At 42.8% G+C, this 23,515-nt stretch overlaps 1 protein-coding gene across 3 annotated transcripts in view; it reads left to right on the top strand.

Moving 5' to 3' along the window:
* The first annotated feature begins 7,203 nt into the window (after window positions 1–7,203).
* LOC112246440 (rho GTPase-activating protein SYDE2) overlaps window positions 7,204–23,515 on the top strand; it is a 76,575-nt gene continuing 60,263 nt past the window's right edge. The window contains exon 1 of one of the 3 annotated variants that reach the window (XM_042322352.1): window positions 7,204–9,788. In XM_042322352.1, coding sequence (XP_042178286.1) covers window positions 7,559–9,788 — 2,230 coding nt within the window. In that variant the 5' untranslated portion in view covers window positions 7,204–7,558. The remainder of the gene's footprint in view (window positions 9,789–23,515) is intronic. The other 2 variants (XM_024414754.2, XM_024414755.2) reach the window with 2 other exon arrangements.

The following is a 23,515-nucleotide window of genomic DNA, read 5'->3' as shown; positions in this document are numbered from 1 at the left end:
TTGGACTAGTAACCGGAAGGTTGCAAGTTCAAACCCCTGAGCTGACAAGGTACAAATCCGTTGTTCTGCCCCTGAACAGGCAGTTAACCCACTGTTCCTAGGCCGTCATTGAAAATAAGAATTTGTTCTTAACTGACTTGCCTAGTTAAATAAAGGTAAAATAAAATAAAAATTGCCTCGCCTGGTTCACCAACTACTTCTCTGATAGAGTTCAGTGTGTCAAATCGGAGAGCCTGTTGTCCAGGCCTCTGGCAGTCTCTATGGGGGTGCCACAGGGCTCAATTGTTGGGCCGACTCTCTTCTCTGCATACATCAATGACGTCGCTCTTGCTGAGTCTCTAATCCACTACGCAGACGACACCATTCTGTATACTTCTGGCCCTTCTTTGGGCACTGTGTTAACAACCCTCCAGATGAGCTTCAATGCCATACAACTCTCCTTCCGTGCCCTCCAACTGCTCTTAAGTACAAGTAAAACTAAATGCATGCTCTTCAACTGATCGCTGCCTGCACCTGCCCGTCCATCCAGCATCACTACTCTGGACGGTTCTGACTTAGAATATGTGGACAACTACAAATACCTAGGTGTCTGGTTAGACTGTAACCTCTCCTTCACATCAAACATCTCCAATCCAAAGTTAAATCTAGAATTGGCTTCCTATTTCACAACAAAGGATCCTTCACTCATGCTGCCAAACATACCCTCGTAAAACTGACCATCCTACCAATCCTCGACTTCGGTGATGTCATTTACAAAATAGCCTCCAATACCCTACTCAATAAATTGGATGCAGTCTATCACAGTGCCATCCGTTTTGTCACCAAAGCCCCATATACTACCCACCACTGCGACCTGTACGCTCTCGTTGGCTGGCCCTTGCTTCACACTCGTCGCCAAACCCACTGGCTCCAGGTAATCTACAAGACCCAGCTAGGTAAAGTCCCCCCTTCTGTCAGCTCGCTGGCCACCTGTAGCACGCGGTCCAGCAGGTATATCTCTCTGGTCACCCCCAAAACCAATTCTTCCTTTGGCCGCCTCTCCTTCCTGTTCTCTGCTGCCAATGACTGGAACGAACTACAAAAATCTCTGAAACTGGAAACACTTATCTCCATCACTAGCTTTAAGCACCAGCTGTCAGAGCAGCTCACAGATTAATGCACCTGTACATAGCCCATCTATAATTTAGCCCAAACAACTACCTCTTTCCCTACTGTATTTAATTAATTAATTTATTTTGCTCCTTTGCACCCCATTATTTTTATTTCTACTTTGCACATTCTTCCACTGCAAATCTACCATTCCAGTGTTTCACTTGCTATATTGTATTTACTTCGCCACCATGTCCTTTTTTGCCTTTACCTCCCTTATCTCACCTCATTTGCTCACATTGTATATAGACTTATTTTTCTACTGTATTATTGACTGTATGTTTGTTTTACTCCATGTGTAACTCTGTGTTGTTGTATGTGTCGAACTGCTTTGCTTTAACTTGGCCAGGTCGCAATTGTAAATGAGAACTTGTTCTCAACTTGCCTACCTGGTTAAATAAAGGTGAAATAAAACTCCAGATAGCGGGAGGATACAGCAGAAAGCATGCGAAAAGAATAGTCACTTGATCATAGAGGAGGCCCTTGGCAACGCTGCAGTTCTGACAGTTAGGGATCCAGTCTAATTTATACCCAGAGAAAGACTCAGTGTCATGGACATACATTTAGTTGTGGTGCACACTGAGAAAAGGAAAGGACCATAAAATAAGCTAGGGGGAGAGACTGGGAACAATGGTCAGCCATCAGGACAAGCGCTCCAGCAGCTGCAAAGCCCTCTTTCCAACACACACAAACACACACTCCCTGACCAGGCTGGCCTGAATGGGGGCCAGCCAAGCAGATGTTCTGCTTTGCCATCTCAAAGAGGAAAGCGAGTGATTGAAAAAATAAAAATAAACGTCCCGTTCTTTGTTATTTCCCTGCTGTATCAGGGAGTTGTAGAAAAAGTTGCAGAGTAAATTGCTAAGATGCTCTCACTACTTGGCAACGCTGGTTGTTGCACAACTTTAATGTTACTAAGATACTAGCATTCTACTAGAGAATGTAAGGAATGTTGCTTTGCCATGTGACTTCACTGACAATGTTATGCTTTAGGATGTAAAACTAAACTGACATGTCTGTGTTTTATAGGTTAATCTATGATAGCCTTGAGTAGTTATCCTGTAATGTTGATGGTATAAGACAGATCTATTACACAGTAGTAACACTGTATTTCTCTCTTCACTATTTCAGATCATTTGAGTCATCCACTGCTCACTTCTGTGATTATTGTTCATAGTTGTTTAAGTAGCTATCCTCTTTTACTAGTATAAACATGTAGCCTATATCAATCAATCAAATGTATTTATAAAGCCCTTTTTACATCAGCAGATGTCACGAAGTACTTATACAGAAACCCAGCCTAAAACCCTTAACAAGCAGTGCAGATGTAAAAGCACGGTGGCTGGGAAAGACTCCTTAGAAAGGCAGGAACCTAGGAAGAAACATCCTCTTCTGGCTGTGCTGGTGGAGATTATAAGAGTACAGTGCCTTCGGAAAGTATTCAGACCCCTTGACTTTTTCCACATTTTGTTACGTTACTGCCTCATTCTAAAATTCATTCAATTTGATTTTTTTCCTCATCAATCTACACACCCCATAATGACAAAGCAAAAACATATTTAAAATAACCCCCAGAAATATCACAGTATTCAGACCCTTTACTCAGTACTTTGTTGAAGCACCTTTGGCAGCAATTACAGCATCGAGATTTCTTGGGTATGACGCTACAAGCTTGGCACACCTATATTTGGGGAGTTTCTCCCATTCTTCTCTGCAGATCATCAATCTCTTTCAGGTTGGATGGGGAGCGTTGCTGCACAGCTATTTTCAGGTCTGTCCAGAGATGTTCAATTGGGTTCAAGTTCGGACTCTAGCTGGGCCACTCAAAGACATTCAGAGACTTGTCCTGAAGCCACTCCTGCATTGTCTTGGCTGTATGCTTAGCTGTCCTGTTAGAAGGTGAACCTTCGCCCCAAGGAACTCTCTGTACTTTGCCCTGTTCATCTTTGCCTCGATCCCGACTAGTCTCCCAGTCCCTGACGCTGAAAAAGATCCCCACAGCATGATGCTGCCACCACCATGCTTCACCGTAGAGATGGTGCCAGGTTTCCTCCAGACGTGACGCTTAGCATTCAGGCCGAAGAGTTCAATCTTAGTTTCATCAGACCAGAGAATCATGTATTTCATGGTCTGAGAGTATTTTAGGTGCCTTTTGGCAAGCTGCAAGTGGGCTGCCATGTGCCTTTTACTGAGGAGTGGCTTCCGTCTAGCCACTCTACCATCAAGGCCTGATTGGTGGAGTGCTGCAGAGATGGTTGTCCTTCCAGAAGGTTATGCCATCTCCACAGAGAAACTCTAGAGCTCTGTCAGAGTGACCATCGGGTTCTTGGTCACCTCCCTGACCAAGGCCTTTCTCCCCCGATTGCTTAGTTTGGCCCTGATGGCCAGCTCTAGGAGGAGTCTTGGTGGTTCCAAACTTCTTCCATTTAAAAATAATGGGGGTCACTGTGTTCTTGGGGACCTTCCATGCTGCAGAAATGTTTTGGTACCCTTCCCCAGATCTGTGCCTCGACACAATCATGTCTCGGAGCTCTCCAGACAATTCCTTTGACCTCATGGCTTGGTTTTTGCTCTGACATGCACTGTCAACTGTGGGACCATATATAGACAGGTCTGTGCCTTTCCAAATCATGCCAATGAATTGAATTTACCGCTGTAACGGCGTTCGTCTGTTGAAGGAGAGTCGGACCAAAATGCAGCGTGGTGGTTACTCATGTTCTTTAATGAAAAAATAGCGATACATGAAATAAATAAATAAATACAAAAACAACAAACGAAACGTGAAAACCTAATTACAGCCTATCTGGTGAACACTACACAGAGACAGGAACAATCACCCACAAACACACAGTGAAACCCAGGCTACCTAAATATGGTTCCCAATCAGAGACAACGAGAATCACCTGACTCTGATTGAGAACCTCAGGCAGCCATAGACTATGCTAGACACCCCTACTCAGCCACAATCCCAATACCTACTAAAACCCCCAATACCACAACACGACACAAAATAACCCCATGTCACACCCTGGCCTGACCAAATAAATATATAAACACAAAATACTAAGACCAGGGCGTGACAACTGCAGGTAGACTCCGATCAAGTTGTAGAAACAACTCAAGGATAATCAATGGAAGCGGGATGCACCTGAACAAAATGTAGAGTGTCCTAGCAAAATATTTGAATACTTATATAAATAAGGTGTTTCTGTTTTTTATTTGTAATAAATTAGCAACAATGTTTTAAAAAACTGTTTAGCAATAGTAATAACCTGAACCTGGTTATGGCAATAACCCATGGTCCCATTTCCAGGCTCCTGCTTTCCATGTTGCAAGTAGTTGTGCGATGAGACATCTTTCACATACAAAAATGTTCACTTAAGTCGTGTGCCATAAGTTATGCACAGTTGTTGTTGTGGTGGTCTGCATATAGAATAAAATGACCTCTCTTACCCTCTCTCTCTCTCTCTCTCTGTCTCTCTCTCCCCCTCTTTCCCTACCTCCCTCTCTCTCTACCACACTCTCCTCCCCCATCTCTCTCTCTCCCTCTGTCACTCTCTTCCTTCCCATCTCTCCCTCATCTCTGTGCCTGCCTGTAGGCTTTGACCTGTAAATATCAAATCAAATCAAAGTTTATTTGACACATGCTCCAAATACAACAGGTGTAGTAGACCTTACAGTGAAATGCTTACTTACAAGCCATAACCAACAGTGCAGCTTTTAAACAATAAATAAGAGTGAATAGCTGCCCAGACAAGGTCTAATCTATCAGTGATGCACGCAAAGGTGACAGGTCTACATGGCTCCGCAGCAATAACAGATGCTTATCATAGTGTTTTACTTGGGGGTGCATGCGATCATTACAGACATTGTACTCTGTTTTATTCTCCTAAAGCTGGATTCCCCAACTGGAAGCACGCAGACCGAATATGTCCCGCAAGTGATTTTTTAAAATGTTTTTATTGTTGAACAGAAAAGACTGTAAAACACCAGCAAATCAGCTCCAAGTAATTTACATTTTGGAAATCTGTTCCAAAGTATTCCCACGCATAATAGAGAGATATACACCTGCGTGTACAAAACATTAAGAACACCTGCTCTTTCCATGACATGACCAGGTGATTCCAGGTGAAAGCTATGATCCCTTATTGATGTCACTTGCTAAATCCACTTCAATCAGTGTAGATGAAGACAGATTCAATAAGGATTTTAAGCCTTGAGACAATTGAGACATGGATTGTGTATGTGTGACATTCAGAGGGTGAATGGGCAAAACAAAAGATTTAAGTGACTTTGAACGGGGTATGGTAGTAGGTGCCAGGCGAACCGGTTTGTGTCAAGAACTGCAGCTGGATTTTTCACGCTCAACAGTTTCCCGTGTGTATCAAGAATAGTCCACCACCCAAAGGACATCCAAACAACTTGGCACAACTGTGGGAAGCACATTGGAGTCAACATGGACCAGCATCCCTGTGGAAAGCTTTCGACACCTTGTAGTCTATGCCCCGACAAATTGAGGCTGTTCCCGAGGGCAAAAGGGGCTGGGTGCAACTCAATATTAGGAACGTGTTCCTAATGTTTTGTATACTCAGTGTATATGATCATATACAAATGTAAGCCGTGCCTGACTTGGACTGAAATTGGTGCCGGTACTGGTTATATTTAGGTGCAGGAGCTCCACAAGACTTTTGAGCTAATATTCTACAAGAGGAACTGGAGCTCCTAAAAATCTGCCCCTTTTGCCTGTGGTCAAGTGAGTTTTGGATGACGTTTTTGGCTGATGTTAGCATGATGAGAAATCCTCTTTAACATAGAAAGGATAGAGAGACTGTGTTGTTATTCCTCTCACTCCCTCTCTCCTGAAAATTCATCATATTTTTTCAAAATGAATATGTATATACTGTATATTAGCAGACCAATATAGCTGTCTGTAGCGCAGGCAAAAAATAAGTTAATCATATTTATCTGTATGGACACTCTGTCCAACATGATTCCCTCTGAGGCAGCCAGAAGACAGATGTGTCTCACTCTGTTGAAATGCTTCACAGCTATCTACCAGTGAAGGTGTTGATTTAAAACCTGATCAGAGGCTATTTACTGCTCATGGTCCTGTACTTTCATTAAACATGTCAGGACTGGGATTTGAATGTGAAAAAGGCCGTCATTGGAAATAAGAATTTGTTCTTAACTGACTTGCCTAGTTAAATAAAGGTTAAATAAAAAATCTAATCAAATCCTGGCAACCTCACATAGGTTTTATTCCAGACTAAAGGGGAATATTAACTTGTGTAAATACATTGTATCTGCTGTGTAAGTACAGGTAGTAACATACAAATATATGTAATATAGACTGAAAATACAGAAACTGTAAGGCATAAATGATGAGAACTCCATAAGAAATCAAGTGTTTTACAGTTGATTGATGCAGGCATGCAATAGGCTACTTTGTAGACATTAGCGTTTATTCATTCATCCTTCTCTGTGCTTTGGTGGGAAAAGTACTTTATTGTCATATTTGAGTAAACGTAAAGATACCTTAATAGAAAATGTCAAGAACAGATCTTGAGATTGACAAACATGTTGCTAATAAACACGTATCACAGTTTAAAAGATTATAGCTATCAGTTGTTATAGATTCTGGACTGGCTTATTACTTAATATTATCATGTATTATTATTATTATTATGCCTATTTTGACTAGACCTATATGGACTCAGTGGGGATTTATTCATGCGTTTATAGCTTCACTGGAATGTAACCAGTGATTTGCTAATCTGTCACATGTTGCCTCTAGGATACAATGGCACATGTTGTGTCAGTGGCATACTAGGCTGCGTTTACACAGGCAGCCCAATTCTGATATTTGTCCCACTAATTGGTCTTTTGACCAATCACATCAGATCTTTTCACAGCACAAGCTCTTATTCAAAGCTGATCTGATTGGTGAAAAGACCAAATACTGAGAAAAAAATATCAGAATTGGGCTGCCTGTGTAAACGCAGCCAAATGTTGACAAATTCTTAACATATTGTCGTGAAGTTCTACAATGTAGCAGGTAGCTAAATATTATACTGCTTGCTTACGAGTTTGCGCAATGCGCCTATCACCCCCGCCAGAAAATATTCCAAATATTTGAACAGCAAGCGCAGAGAGGAAGGGGGTCGGAGAGAGCAGAGAGGAAGGGGCCGGAGAGCGGAGAGAGAAGAGAGAGAGGCGCAGTTGAGCAAGTGAGCTAAGTAGCTAAAGCCAGTCAGTGAGGCCGAGGCGGACAGTTTTGAGGTGACAGTGGAGAATGGGGAGGACTTTGCACGCCCGGCGAATTTTGTCCGCAGAAAGGGTGCTCAAACTCGATCTCTACCCATCTGAGAGCGTGTGCTGAAACTGGAGAAACACCGGTGGAACGGAAGGAATGGCTGATCCTCTGAGGAGGAATTTATTAGCAAAACTTCGGGGGAAGAAATCTAAGAAAGGGACGCCGGCTGGTGGATACGGCGCTGCGACTAATGGGGGCAGAGCAGGTAAAGGAAAAGTTACTCAAAACCCAGACGGCCAAACTCGTCCAGTAGTAATGTTCGCAGAGTTGCATTGTCTGACAGACAACATCATGAGAGGTAACGATAGTTACGTTAACGAAATTGTAGTAAACAAGGTTGGATTAGATCAAGAGCAGAGCACGGTAGGAGTTGTTGAGACGAGTGAGTTTCCCCAGCAGTACGAGGCTTCAGCTAACATGCACATAAACACTAGCCGGGGGCCGGGGGACAATCAGGGTAGCGGGTGCTCCGGGATTAGGGGTCGAGTAAATGAGGAACTCTTGGGGGTCTCACTTCAAAGAGCAACTCAGTACGAGGGGAACGATAGAGACGAGATGATCAGAATCCATGAACAAGGGCCCGGTTACTTCTCTGGACAATTACAACAAGGACACATAGGTAGAGCGCACGAACAGAGAAAACACTTTGTCCCCATTCCGCGACAGTATAGCGCAGGGGATTCAATAGGGTTTGGGAGCAATAGTCCTAATAATCACATTATATACCACAGAAGGCCTGATGGGGTAGTTAAAATGACAAATGGCCACTATCCTGCTTCAAAGAGTAATGGAACAAATGTCTGCTTTGACAAAGATCTAAAGACTCGAGTAAGCCACGGGCAGACAGACGACTTCTGCCATCAAACTGTGTACAACTACAAGGCAGACAACGGGCAGAGGTCTATGAATGATTTCAAAGTTACGGCAAACGTGCATCCTGGCCACAACCAAATATTGAAAACAAATGTTACAAATAACGGGACGCAAATGTGTCCGCCGGGTATCCCGTGTGCGCATCATCCGGACAGTAATTACACCGAGGAAAACATTGTGATTAGAAACATAGAGAGTTACGGGAGCTCGCCTGAATTTACAGGGGACAACATTAGGGTGACCCATTTGCAGAGCCCGACATTTTTCCCCACTGAATTGGAGATATGCGACGTTAACGTGGCCTCCCACTTCATATGCGCCAGAGAAGGAGCACTCCGACACTACTCTCTAGATAGCGAGGATGATGATTATTATGATAATGTAATTCTTCCCTTTTATGTATCTGAGTCATTAGGTCCAAATGATAGAAAAAGCTCAGATAAAATAGAAGCCATAGAGTCGGGAAAAGATGTTCCTAAAGGACAAGTCATTAGCGACAGTGTGCAGGAGACAGACAGACTGCGGAGCCAGTTGAAAGAGGCCTATTACCTTCTTATAAACACCATGCATGATATTAGTTTTGATGGTCAGGTCAGTGTCAACGGTTTTATAGATCAGGCAAGTTCCTCCAGTCACTCTCGGGACAGCATGTGCTCACGGTTGTCCATCAAGCACGTGGACAGTGATGCTTGGTCGTCTGGAGAGCACAGTGTCCAACAGGTGTCTGACACAGACTCCATCCTGTTGTGCCTGCTGAGTGAAAACCGAGGGGATCCAAGTCTCAAAAAAAATGTCATTAGCAAGAGTCTCATGAATCTATCTGCTAGCAGGATTGGGCCTCCCTTACTGCGTTCCACTAGTGACAGAGCTATCAAATACCGCAGTGGTGCGCACAATGCGCCCTGCATCCAGGCCCTCGGTTCCCAAAGCCCTGCCTGTGAGAATGGGGATGGAGCAAGTAGGCCACAGGCTGTTGGAGCCTCTGACCCGTTTGAGAAACAGGCCAGGTACAATGGTGACACGAGCAGCGACGACCTGCTTCAAGACACAGGTGAAGACTTCAAGTTGAACGAGAGTAGTGGCTCGGTCAACAGCCTCACTGGATCGTCCGACAACGCAGACACCCATCAGGGTGGTAACAGCAAGCACGATGGAGAGATGAGCGCATGGGACCGGGGAGGCTCTGCCAAGCCCCATGGAGTCACCGTCAACAAGATGCAGGAGTGGATGCACAAAGGCCGTCTGTTGTCTTCGGAGATGAAGCAGCGCATCGCGGGGTCCACGCCCCAACCCCATGGCACCCACGGTGGCCTGGATAGTGCACCACGGCCCAGCCAGGGCCAGGCCAGCTCAGTTCCAGGTGGATCTAAACCAGCAGCCCTGATGACCAGAGTTCACGGGGCCATACCCGCCACTGTGGTCCCATGCCAGAGCCAGGCTTTGCATCAGTCAGGTAGGAAGGGAGGTGGTGGCCCCCCCTGGTGGAGCCACTCTCCGGTCCAGGGAATCTCCCCCCTGTCGTCCTCCTCCTTCACCCATATTAAACTACTCCGTCTGGTCTGGTGGTGGTGGTCTCACTTTCTCTCCCTCTGGATGCAAAGCAAAGGGACGGAATGAATAAATGCCTGTCTGACCGGCCCCTTTGCTTTCCTAGTAGGATTCTCTAGTCTAACAGGTGGCGGGTTCTGGTTCTTCTTCTTCACACACTAATGTAGGTTCCATTTTAACACTGAATAGCACATTGGTTATAGTGGGCCACACTGTAGTAGTAACAATAACCACTAACTCACTCTGTAGTCTCATGGTGTTGATAACAGTGATAATGGTTGTGTTGGGTATGAACATTACTCTTGAACAATGAAATGTATAATTTGTATTAATGTTTGTTTGAGACCATAATTTGAGATGAAAACATCTGTATTGTGAAACACAAATGGATATCCTGTTTTGATATTACCATGTTATTATGGTATTACCATAAAACCTGTCCTTTCATCTGCTGACCTATTTTTTAAGGAAATGGGATACATGTCTACTTTTGCAGGTTGTAAGGTTTAGTTGGTGAGGTGACATCTCTTTCTTGTTGTTTCCCTGTGATATTTTCTATGGTTGGTATGGATGTGTGTGTGTGTCAGGTTGGTGTTCCATGGTATGTGTATGACTGGTGGGTTGAGCCTCATCCAGGGTAAATAGGGTGATAGGCCACATGTACCGGGTGCTGTTGTTGACTCTCTCTGGTGCAGGGCTAGAAATAGAGTGTGATCTCCGGACTGCAGCGGAGAGGGAGAGAAATAAAGAGGGTGAGAGAGGAGGGGGGAGAGGGGGAGAGAGGGGGAGCATGGGGATGGAGAGGGGGAGAGAGTGAGGGGGAGGGAGGGAGTGTTGGCTCTTCCAAAGATGGTTTGGCTGCTAACTTTCTACTTTCTCTCTTTTTCTCTCTCCATCTCATATCTTTGTCTCTGTTTCTCTCTCTCCCTCTATCTCTCATGTCTCTCTTTCTCTCTATCCCTCTCTTCATCTCTCATGTCGATGTCTCTCCTTCTCTCTAGCCCTCTCTTCATCTCCCATGTCTCTGTCTTTGTTTCTCAATCTCTCTCTTCATCTTGCTCTCTTTCCCTCTCTGTCTCTCTATTCATCTTTGTCTACTCTACTCTCTTTTTCTCTCATCATAGAAAAGTTCAGCCTCTTCTGCACTTTTCCACTGTCTAACCATACCTGTTGAAGTCGACAAACAGGAGAAGACAGGGAAAGAGAGGACAGAGAGACATAGAAGCCACTAGGTGTATGAAAAAGGATGTACAGTGGGGCAAAAAAGTATTTAGTCAGCCACCAATTGTGCAAGTTCTCCCACTTAAAAAGGTGAGAGAGGCCTGTAATTTTCATCATAGGTACACTTCCAACTATGACAGACAAAATGAGAAAAAAATATCCAGAAAATCACATTGTAGGATTTTTAATGAATTTATTTGCAAATTATGGTGGAAAATAAGTATTTGGTCAATAACAATAGTTTATCTCAATACTTTGTTATATACCCTTTGTTGGCAATGACAGAGGTTAAACGTTTTCTGTAAGTCTTCACAAGGTTTTCACACACTGTTGCTGGTATTTTGACCCATTCCTCCATGCAGATCTCCTCTAGAGCAGTGATGTTTTGGGGCTGTTGCCCGGCAACACGGACTTTCAACTCCCTCCAAAGATTTTCTATGGGGTTGAGATCTGGAGACTGGTTAGGCCACTCCAGGACCTTGAAATGCTTCTTACGAAGCCACTCCTTCGTTGCCCGGGCGGTGTGTTTGGGATCATTGTCATGCTGAAAGACCCAGCCACGTTTCATCTTCAATGCCCTTGCTGATGGAAGGAGGTTTTCACTCAAAATCTCACGATACATGGCCCCATTCATTCTTTCCTTTGCACGGATCAGTCGTCCTGGTCCCTTTGCAGAAAAACAGCCCCAAAGCATGATGTTTCCACCCCCATGCTTCACAGTAGGTATGGTGTTCTTTGGATGCAACTCAGCATTCTTTGTCCTCCAAACACGACGAGTTCAGTTTTTACCAAAAAGTTATATTTTGTTTTCATCTGACCATATGACATTCTCCCAATCTTCTTCTGGATCATCCAAATGCTCTCTAGCAAACTTCAGACAGGCCTGGACATGTACTGGCTTAAGCAGGGGGACACGTCTGGCACTGCAGGATTTGAGTCCCTGGCGGCGTAGTGTGTTACTGATGGTAGGCTTTGTTACTTTGGTCCCAGCTCTCTGCAGGTCATTCACTAGGTCCCCCGTGTGGTTCTGGGATTTTTGCTCACCGTTCTTGTGATCATTTTGAACCCACGGGGTGAGATCTTGCATGGAGCCCCAGATCGAGGGAGATTATCAGTGGTCTTGTATGTCTTCCATTTCCTAATAATTGCTCCCACAGTTGATTTCTTCAAACCAAGCTGCTTACCTATTGCAGATTCAGTCTTCCCAGCCTGGTGCAGGTCTACAATTTTGTTTCTGGTGTCCTTTGACAGCTCTTGGTCTTGGCCATAGTGGAGTTTGGAGTGTGACTGTTGGAGGTTGTGGACAGGTGTCTTTTATACTTTTATACAAGTTCAAACAGGTGCCATTAATACAGGTAATGAGTGGAGGACAGAGGAGCCTCTTAAAGAAGAAGTTACAGGTCTGTGAGAGCCAGAAATCTTGCTTGTTTGTAGGTGACCAAATACTTATTTTCCACCATAATTTGCAAATAAATTCATTAAAAATCCTACAATGTGATTTTCTGGATTTTTTTTTCTCATTTTGTCTGTCATAGTTGATGTGTACCTATGATGAAAATTACAGGCCTCTCTCATCTTTTTAAGTGGGAGAACTTGCACAATTGGTGGCTGACTAAATACTTTTTTGCCCCACTGTATAGAAAGACTAGCTCAGGGACCTGGGAAGAGAAAAGAAGGTTTCTCTCCCTGTAGGTTGTTTTATTCACTGTCTTGTCCCCCCCTCCTTCCTTCATAAGTTCCATGGTAACTTGCATTTTAAAAGGACCTTGGAGTGATTATTTAGAATGCCAATCCTGTTGTTTAACTTGTTTGCTCCCTGTTACTTAATTCCTTAGTATGAATGAACAAAATGGGCAGCGATTAAGTATTTATTAAGGTCAGCCCCAGAGCTTATCTTACCCCTGTGGATCTCTCTCTCTAGATCTCTCTCTTTCCCCTCTCCCTCTCTCTAGATCTCTCTCCTCTCTCTCTCAAGATCTCTCTCTCTCTCTCTCTCTCCTCTCTCTCTCCCCTCTCTCCCTCTCTAGATCTCTCTCTCTCCTCTCTCTCTCTAGATCTCTCTCTCTCTCTCTCTCTAGATCTCTCTCTCTCTAGATCTCTCCCTCTCTAGATCTCTCTCCTCTCTCTCCCCTAGATCTCTCTCTCCTCTCTCTCTCTCCAGATCTCTCTCTCCCCTCTCTCTCTCTCTCCTCTCTCTCTCTCTCTCTCTCTCGCTCTCTCTAGATCTCTCTCTCTCCTCTCTCTAGATCTCTCCCTCTCTAGATCTATCTCTCTCTCTCCTCTCAATTCAATTCAATTCAAGGGCTTTATTGGCATGGGAAACATGTGTTAACATTGCCAAAGCAAGTGAGGTAGATAATATATAAAGTGAAATAAACAATAAAAATTAACAGTAGACATCACACATACAGAAGTTTCAAAACAATAAAGACATTACAAATGTCATATTATATATATATATATATATATATATATATATATACAGTGTTTTAACAATGTACAAATGGTAAAGGACACAAGATAAAATAAATAAGGATAGATATGGGTTGTATTTACAATGGTGCGTGTTCTTCACTGGTTGCCCTTTTCTCGTGGCAACAGGTCACAAATCTTGCTGCTTTGATGGCACACTGTGGAATTTCACCCAGTAGATATGGGAGTTTTTCAAAATCGGATTTGTTTTCGAATTCTTTGTGGATCTGTGTAATCTGAGGGAAATATGTCTCTCTAATATGGTCATACATTGGGCAGGAGGTTAGGAAGTGCAGCTCAGTTTCCACCTCATTTTGTGGGCAGTGAGCACATAGCCTGTCTTCTCTTGAGAGCCATGTCTGCCTACGGCGGCCTTTCTCAATAGCAAGGCTATGCTCGCTGAGTCTGTACATAGTCAAAGCTTTCCTTAATTTTGGGTCAGTCACAGTGGTCAGGTATTCTGCCGCTGTGTACTCTCTGTGTAGGGCCAAATAGCATTCTAGTTTGCTCTGTTTTTTTGTTAATTCTTTCCAATGTGTCAAGTAGTTATCTTTTTGTTTTCTCATGATTTGGTTGGGTCTAATTGTGCTGCTGTCCTGGGACTCTGTAGGGTGTGTTTGTGAACAGAGCCCCAGGACCAGCTTGCTTAGGGGACTCTTCTCCAGGTTCATCTCTCTGTAGGTGATGGCTTTGTTGTGGAAGGTTTGGGAATCACTTCCTTTTAGGTGGTTATAGAATTTAACAGCTCTTTTCTGGATTTTGATAATTAGTGGGTATCGGCCTAATTCTGCTCTGCATGCATTATTTGGTGTTCTACGTTGTACACGGAGGATATTTTTGCAGAATTCTGCGTGCAGAGTCTCAATTTGGTGTTTGTCCCATTTTGTGAAGTCTTGGTTGGTGAGCGGACCCCAGACCTCACAACCATAAAGGGCAATGGGCTCTATGACTGATTCAAGTATTTTTAGCCAGATCCTAATTGGTATGTTGAAATTTATGTTCCTTTTGATGGCATAGAATGCCCTTCTTGCCTTGTCTCTCAGATCGTTCACAGCTTTGTGGAAGTTACCAGTGGCGCTAATGTTTAGGCCAAGGTATGTATAGTTTTTTGTGTGCTCTAGGGCAACAGTGTCTAGGTGGAATTTGTATTTGTGGTCCTGGTGACTGGACCTTTTTTGGAACACCATTATTTTGGTCTTACTGAGATTTACTGTCAGGGCCCAGGTCTGACAGAATCTGTGCATAAGATCTAGGTGCTGCTGTAGGCCCTCCTTGGTTGGTGACAGAAGTACCAGATCATCATTAAACAGCAGACATTTGACTTCGGATTCTAGTAGGGTGAGGCCGGGTGCTGCAGACTTTTCTAGTGCCCGCGCCAGTTCGTTGATATATATGTTGAAGAGGGTGGGGCTTAAGCTGCATCCCTGTCTAACCCCACGACCCTGTGTGAAGAAATTTGTGTGTTTTTTGCCAATTTTAACCGCACACTTGTTGTTTGTGTACATGGATTTTATGATGTTGTATGTTTTACCCCCAACACCACTTTCCATCAGTTTGTATAGCAGACCCTCATGCCAAATTGAGTCGAAGGCTTTTTTGAAATCAACAAAGCATGAGAAGACTTTGCCTTTGTTTTGGTTTGTTTGGTTGTCAATTAGGTGTGCAGGGTGAATACATGGTCTGTTGTACGGTAATTTGGTAAAAGCCAATTTGACATTTGCTCAGTACATTGTTTTCATTGAGGAAATGTACGAGTCTGCTGTTAATGATAATGCAGAGGATTTTCCCAAGGTTACTGTTGACGCATATTCCACGGTAGTTATTGGGGTCAAATTTGTCTCCACTTTTGTGGATTGGGGTGATCAGTCCTTGGTTCCAAATACTGGGGAAGATGCCAGAGCTAAGGATGATGTTAAAAGAGTTTTAGTATAGCCAATTGGAATTTGTTGTCTGTATATTTGATCATTTCATTGAGGATACCATCAACACCACAGGCCTTTTTGGGTTGGAGGGTTTTTATTTTGTCCTGTAACTCATTCAATGTAATTGGAGAATCCAGTGGGTTCTGGTAGTCTTTAATAGTTGATTCTAAGATCTGTATTTGATCATGTATATGTTTTTGCTCTTTATTCTTTGTTATAGAGCCAAAAAGATTGGAGAAGTGGTTTACCCATACATCTCCATTTTGGATAGATAATTCTTCGTGTTGTTGTTTGTTTAGTGTTTTCCAATTTTCCCAGAAGTGGTTAGAGTCTATGGATTCTTCAATTACATTGAGCTGATTTCTGACATGCTGTTCCTTCTTTTTCCGTAGTGTATTTCTGTATTGTTTTAGTGATTCACCATAGTGAAGGCGTAGACACAGGTTTTCCGGGTCTCTATGTTTTTGGTTGGACAGGTTTCTCAATTTCTTTCTTAGATTTTTGCATTCTTCATCAAACCATTTGTCATTGTTGTTAATTTTCTTCGGTTTTCTATTTGAGATTTGAGATTTGAGATTTTTCTCTCTCTAGATCTCTCTCTCCTCTCCACAAAAAGCCATTTAAAAAAAGTAATACCAAAACCTCTCAAAGTGTGACTATAAACTTAGACTATAAACATTCCTTTTATAGGCGCTCTTTTAATTTATGCAGATGTTTATATGTGTCTTGGCTGACACGCTAAAAGTGATCCCCATTTATCCCCCTCCTGGTTTATTTATTGGAAATTAGAACTCACTTTGAAGTCATAAATATAATCCAGTTGATTAGGAGTGTAAAATAGATTTGATGACAGTCCTTTTAAAGTGTCTGTATGGCATCTTTGTACTTTTATAATTAGTGTGAAATCCCCCTGCATATTCATCACCCACGATGTGCTATTCACAGTGATGTGTGTGTGACTGAGTGTCTTGGGAAGTAGGTTAAAATAGAGTAGTGAGAAGTTAGATGGCTCCTCGTGTGTGTGCATGTGTGCATATGTGTGTGTGTGTGTATGAAGTGGGACCACCACGATATTGTTGATGGTTAAGAAAGATAGGGAAGATCTAGAATGGTACGCTGGAACAAACACTGGCTGAATTGTGTTGAGTTCAGTTATCTCCAGGTGTCTACTACCATGTGTAACATGCAGGCAGTAGGTCTCTACTCAGTATTTTTGTTTTCGTCAGTTTGGGGCTCAAAGGAATGGGGATAAATCAAACCTACTGTAGACCAATAGTCATGCCAGCCAGTAGGCTGAAAGGCCCACCAGACTGCTGTTTGAACTTTGAAGATTTGATTTTCTCTTTTTCTCAGTACCTGTAATGGCTCAGTCTGATCCCCTCGTGAGAGAATAATAACCAATAACCAGATATTAACCTTATTGGAAGTCACACACCTGAATTGGGATTATGGGTAATATTTGTCAGAGGTCACAATATATCATTTACAAGGCATAAAGGCTTCATAAACCTGTTATATGGCTGACATATATGCTTCACAAATCATTTATATGCAAATGTCATACTTTCTACAGGTGATATATCTGGTCTTATAGGGACATTTTAAAACATGTCTACTCTATATTCATGATGTCCAGCACCACGCCAACATCAACATACTGTGAAAATGGCACATTTCTGTGTAAAAAAAAGACACAGGAAGATAAGTGATTCCAGTGACATCAAACAATTAGTAGTCAATGCCTCCTCATCATTGGTTAAAATCACTGATGCTTTCCAAAATTGTGGCATAACCCTTTTGCTGTAACATATAACCCTAGGTAAAGTGATCTCCCCTGCTCTTAATGTATTAAAGTGGCTACAATATCAAATAGGCAGGAAATATTCAATCTGATCCTCTTTGCCAGCTTCCCTCCACTGTTAAGACTGTGTCGCTCTCTGTGTCTGCATCAAGCCAAGTCTTGTTACTGAGCTGCACTGTTTTCTCTCATAAACACACGTAGCACCAGTTCCAGATTACCAGGTACAATGCTTCCTCCTGTCTGCTGTTTGTGATACTAAAGACAGATCAGATGATGAATGAGATAGAGGAAGCAGCATCATGGTAGTAGAGCCAGACATCTTTATGTAGAGGGTGAGTCAAATACTAATCATAATACGATATTCTCTCCGAGTTTGTCTGTTGACTCTGCCAAGTCAAAGTCAAGCACCAGCATCTTCATTTTCATGTGATGTCTCAGGCAGGAAGTTATGTTTTTTTAATGTGTTTTTCTAGTTTAAGATTCCAAAGAAAAGGAGATAGCAGTATGAATGAATAGGTCGGAGAGAATAGGAACAATGATAAGGTGGAATTCTTGTTGTTTTTTCTGTTGGTATTCTATGTGACCGGGAGAGTGACACCATTTCCAATTCTCACCCCTGCAACAGGGCGGCAGGGAAGAGGACTGACTGACACACTCACACAAACACACACACTGCATTATTTGCCCAGGCCATATGTTACCACTAAGGTCTTGGGTGTTCATTGGGCAGGCATGCCACTCTCACAGGTCTCAGTCTGCATTACTTTTAATTGGCTGTGTGTGTGTGTGTGTGTGTGTGACCACTGTGGACACTATTGGTGAAGGTTACCGGACTCTCATGCCAACTAGAAGCCAAGGGCGAAGGAAGGCTCAGATCTTGGCAAGCTGTGTCAATCAGCGCAGAGTGCACTAAAGTTATCTCAGGGTCGGGTTAGGGCACGCACACACACATTGCGTTCCCACAGATTAGGTTTATAAGGGCAAAGTCATATGTCTTTATCAAGGAAGTGTTGACCCAGTTTATGTGTTTGTAACGGCTTTCCTCCTGGGAAGGAGAGGCGAACCAAAATGCAGCGTGGTTATAGTTAATGTTTTTTAATAAGAAAACTCAACATGAACAGAATACAAAACAAGGAACGTGAAAACCCAAAAACAGTCCCGTGTGGCACAAACACTAACACAGGAGACAACCACCCACAAAATACCCAAAGAATATGGCTGCCTAAATATGGTTCCCAATCAGAGACAACGATAAACACCTGCCTCTGATTGAGAACCACTCTAGGCAACCATAGACTTCCCTAGACAACTACACTGAACACAACCCCATAAATCTAATAAACCCCTAGACAAGGCGAAACACAATAAATCACCCATGTCACACCCTGGCCTAACCAAAAGAATAAAGAAAACACAGATAACTAAGGCCAGGGCGTGACAGTGTTTTTCACCACTGCTTTAGTTCTCACACAGTTTACTATGAATTAACATGTTTAACTGGAATCCCAGGACATTCCTGGGAACTCTTCACATCTCATCAATAAAATGACAAGACCAAAGAAATTAAATTTTCCCCCAATATGGCACTAATGCAATTCCTCAAAATGCACAACATGTCAGCAGTAGATTAGCACAAAAAAAACACTAGAAAGTGACCATTCTGGATTATTTAGGACCAATACCGATTTTTGGGTGTCAAGGAGGCTGAAGGCCACTAATACATAACAACAAAATGGCAATCATTTAATTTGAATGGTAAATGTCTTGATAAACTGGGTAAATGAAGATGGCATAGGCCTATTCACAATACAGGTGAATGCATATTCAATAGGAGTGTGTGCATGCATTGAGTTATTGAGCTTGTTTTGGGTGGTCAGTGGAGTCTATGGTGCTACAGATGACAAACAATCTGTTTGTCTTCCATTTGGGACTTAATATTATCCTACTGATCAACAACATTTGCAAAGAAGCACCACTCCCGCATGTCACGCCTATATGGAAGGACATCATACAGGCACTGCTGTTAGTTTGAAGAACATCTATGGGACCAAAGTCATTTCATGATTTGTGATCGTGATGTGTGATCACTAGGGATGCACGCTATATCGGTGAAGATATCAGAATCGGACGATATTAGATAAAAATGCCAACATCAACATCAGCCCGATGTCTAGTTTAACGTCGATGTGCAAAAACCGATGTCAAAGCTGACATGCATACTTATATAACGTAGGTACATGACGTAATGACGCCGCGTAAAATCTGGCACTGAGGAAAGTCGTATTTCGTGCTCATGACTGTGCTGGTTATGCTGGTTGTCATACCGCAGCTGCCATTTCAATGGCATTTCAGAACATGTTGGAAACTTGGAAACATGAACACACTAGCTAGCTCCATTCGAACAACTGACTCGAGAAATAAGCTCATAATTTGTGCCTGCAGCAGACGTGATACCCTCTTATGGCATTGAAACGCCTGCTCAACAAAACTGCCGACCCAGGCTGTGAACAAGCGGTTCGGTGGCATTCTCTCTTTACTGTGTCACCACCATGCTCGATGCGATGTACAAGGACCGCTACTTTAATGCTCGATGCGATGTACAAGGACCGCTACTTTAATGCTCGATGCGATGTACAAGGACCGCTACTTTAATGCTCGATGCGATGTACAAGGACCGCTACTTTAATGCTCGATTTAATGCGATGTACAAGGACCGCTACTTTAATGCTCGATGTACGATGTACAAGGACCGCTACTTTAATGCTCGATGCGATGTACAAGGACCGCTACTTTAATGCTCGATGCGATGTACAAGGACCGCTACTTTAATGCTCGATGCGATGTACAAGGACCGCTACTTTAATGCTCGATGCGATGTACAAGGACCGCTACTTTAATGCTCGATGCGATGTACAAGGACCGCTACTTTAATGCTCGATGCGATGTACAAGGACCGCTACTTTAATGCTCGATGCGATGTACAAGGACCGCTACTTTAATGCTCGATGCGATGTACAAGGACCACTACTTTAATGCTCGATGCGATGTACAAGGACCGCTACTTTAATGCTCGATGCGATGTACAAGGACCGCTACTTTAATGCTCGATGCGATGTACAAGGACCACTACTTTAATGCTCGATGCGATGTACAAGGACCACTACTTTAATGCTCGATGCGATGTACAAGGACCGCTACTTTAATGCTCGATGCGATGTACAAGGACCGCTACTTTAATGCTCGATGAGATGTACAAGGACCACTACTTTAATGCTCGATGCGATGTACAAGGACCACTACTTTAATGCTCGATGCGATGTACAAGGACCGCTACTTTCATGCTCGATGCGATGTACAAGGACCACTACTTTAATGCTCGATGCGATGTACAAGGACCGCTACTTTAATGCTCGATGCGATGTACAAGGACCACTACTTCGATGCAGACAAGAAACAGGGCTTACGTGACATGTTACAGACACAGCTGGACAAGATGGAAACAGACACATTGACAGTGGGCACCGAGGAAAAGAGGCCATGGACAGACAGAGCTGAAACTTCACTGCTTGACATGTATGATGAAATCCTGGTTGAGAATGAAACGACTGAACAAATGAACAACAAAACAGCACAGCATGTAAGTGAAAGAAATAGGTTTTGATGATGTTTTACTGGTAATGGGGACATAGGTAAATGCTAACAAAATAACTTTTTGGTCAGTGTGGTGTGTGTGTGTATATAACCTTTATTTTACTAGGGAAGTCAATTAAGAACAAATTCTTATTTACAATGACGGTCTACCCCGGCCAACGCTGGGCCAATTGTGCGCCACCCTATGGTACGCCCAATCTTGGCCGGATTTGATACAGCCTGGATTCGACCCAGACCCTGTAGTGACGCCTCTTGCACTGAGATGCAGTGTCTTAGACTGCTGCATCCATGTGTGTGTGTTAACTATTTAACTGTACTAGAATGCTTCAAAGGCCGCAAAAATGTTAAATATCGGTTATTGGTATCGTTTTTATTTTTGGTAAGGAAAATAGCCAAAAATGTCATATCGGTGCATCACTAGTGATCACGGATGCTTATGAAATTAGTATTTTCTTCTCATTATCTTTGACTAGGATTTTTTATATTTTTTTCAGCTGTCAGGACACATCTCTTAACTCTTAACATCTCAGCTGCCAGGACGAAATTCTAAACAATTCAATTGGCTAGTTCAGCTATCTGTCAAGAAATTGCACGTTGTAACTTGATCCTACTGCTACGATGGGATAGAGCTAAGCTGTAACTCCGCTCCCTTTCACATCTCTCTCCATCGCTCATATCACTTACTGCTGTTTATTGCTACTATGAGAACTAGTTCAATAGCGATGGCATTTTCTTATCAAGCCATAAATGGGCATAATATCTAACAAGGAGAGCGATGGTAGGAAAAAAAGGTGACACAATGATGCAAGTTCTGTCTGAATGACTCAAATCTTCCCAGTTTGCAAAGTGAGAAGGTACACACACGTACTGACCTACAGTTTTTTTGGTCCATAAACATGCAGGAAGATTCTTAGGTAGCTACACCTATTGCCAACCTTTATTTAGGCATTTTAAAACAGTCCCTTCTTTCTCTATTATGACAATCATCGAATCCAACTATTAACTGCCAATTTACTGATACGATTGTGGTTGGTCAGGTCAGCACACCAGTAAATAGCTAACATTACACCGCAAGTCAGATGGCTCCTTGCCGGAAATAGTGCATGTTCAAAATGATAACCCACTAACTTTAGCTAACTATGTTGGCTATTAGCTCCTATCTGATATATTAGCACCATGTTTATCTAGCCAGCATAGAAGCTAATATAAATAGTTATCTAACGCCACAGATGAAAGGGTTAGTTATCGTAATCTGTGCTAACAGGTCACATAGCTATCTGCTTAGCTAGCTACCTAGCATATTGCATGCATGTGCGGGCACGTCAACACAAGCCTTATTATTAGTGAATTAACTAAACTAATATTTGCAACAGGAGTTAGATTTTGGCCACTGTGTCAATTCATGCATTTCTCAATACGGCAACTTTCTGTTGGAGAATGATTTATCTTGTTGCTGCTGATTTTCCCAGTTAGACATTCCTCCGCATTGTGCAGTGCTTGTGGCTCAGGCGGTAAATTGCGGCTGGCCTAGCAGCAGTTTTGCTATGTAGAGGGACTATCCGCAAAGCCGATAAAGAAGGACCCATTATTTTGGCTCGGCCGATTATCGCTTGTTCTCTAAATAGCACATTATCCAAATAGGCTGTCGCATGGTAGCCTTTAGCCTAGAGTATTTACTTCATACAAAATCGGCATAAATTCAAAGTACACGCATAATTGACACTGCCTGACTGCACACGTGACCTGAATGAATTTGTAAACCCTACCGGAAACCATATAGCCTATAAAATAACGTATGCCTCTTTGAGCTGCTATTGTGACTGCAGACAGTCACAAATTTGATACGCCTATGCAGAGTTCACTACATAGGCATCTCTGTCACAGACAATGAAGTCTGTTAACAATTCATAGAGGCATGAGGAAAAATTCTATATTTTCCTGTCCAGTCCCAATTCCACTGAAACCCAAAATCCTGACGTGCATGACAATTCCTCATTTTATTCTGTAATCAATAGGTTGCATTATCAAAGCATGTCTCTTGCAAATGCATGTCAAAATAGCGATATAACATTTCCCCCGCTTCTCTGCGCTGTCTCGTACTTGCTGCCCATATGAGAGCTTCGGTAGAGAATATGTGATCGATAAACGGTATGAGAGTAAATATGGATATTTTTTAAACATGTTAAAATACCTTGATATTTAAACTATTTCCACTCTTTAAACTGGTCTGCTATATGTATAACCATCAACCCGATTTTGCCAAATATAGGAGATTCTGTCATTCTTTGATGGAAGTTATTTAGCAAGTTTAGCAACTTTGGTCATTTGACTTTTGTTACTGCCGTTACAAAATGTGTATGATTCGACAACGCTATACTCGAGGGACGCTCTGTGCATCTTGAGCGCGCTCTGTCGGGATAGCCTACTGCTGAAATGCACTGAATTGAGGAACATAAACGTTCAAAATTGATGAATTGTCTGTTTCGCAATTCACAACAGTGTCATTGGCGATCAAAGACAGTTACTCTATCATTACTAAATATCAGTTTAATTTGCTCGGAAATC

This window comes from Oncorhynchus tshawytscha, linkage group LG05, assembly GCF_018296145.1.
Source record: "Oncorhynchus tshawytscha isolate Ot180627B linkage group LG05, Otsh_v2.0, whole genome shotgun sequence".
Lineage (NCBI taxonomy): Eukaryota > Metazoa > Chordata > Actinopteri > Salmoniformes > Salmonidae > Oncorhynchus > Oncorhynchus tshawytscha.
This window is presented reverse-complemented; position numbering and strand designations above follow the sequence as displayed.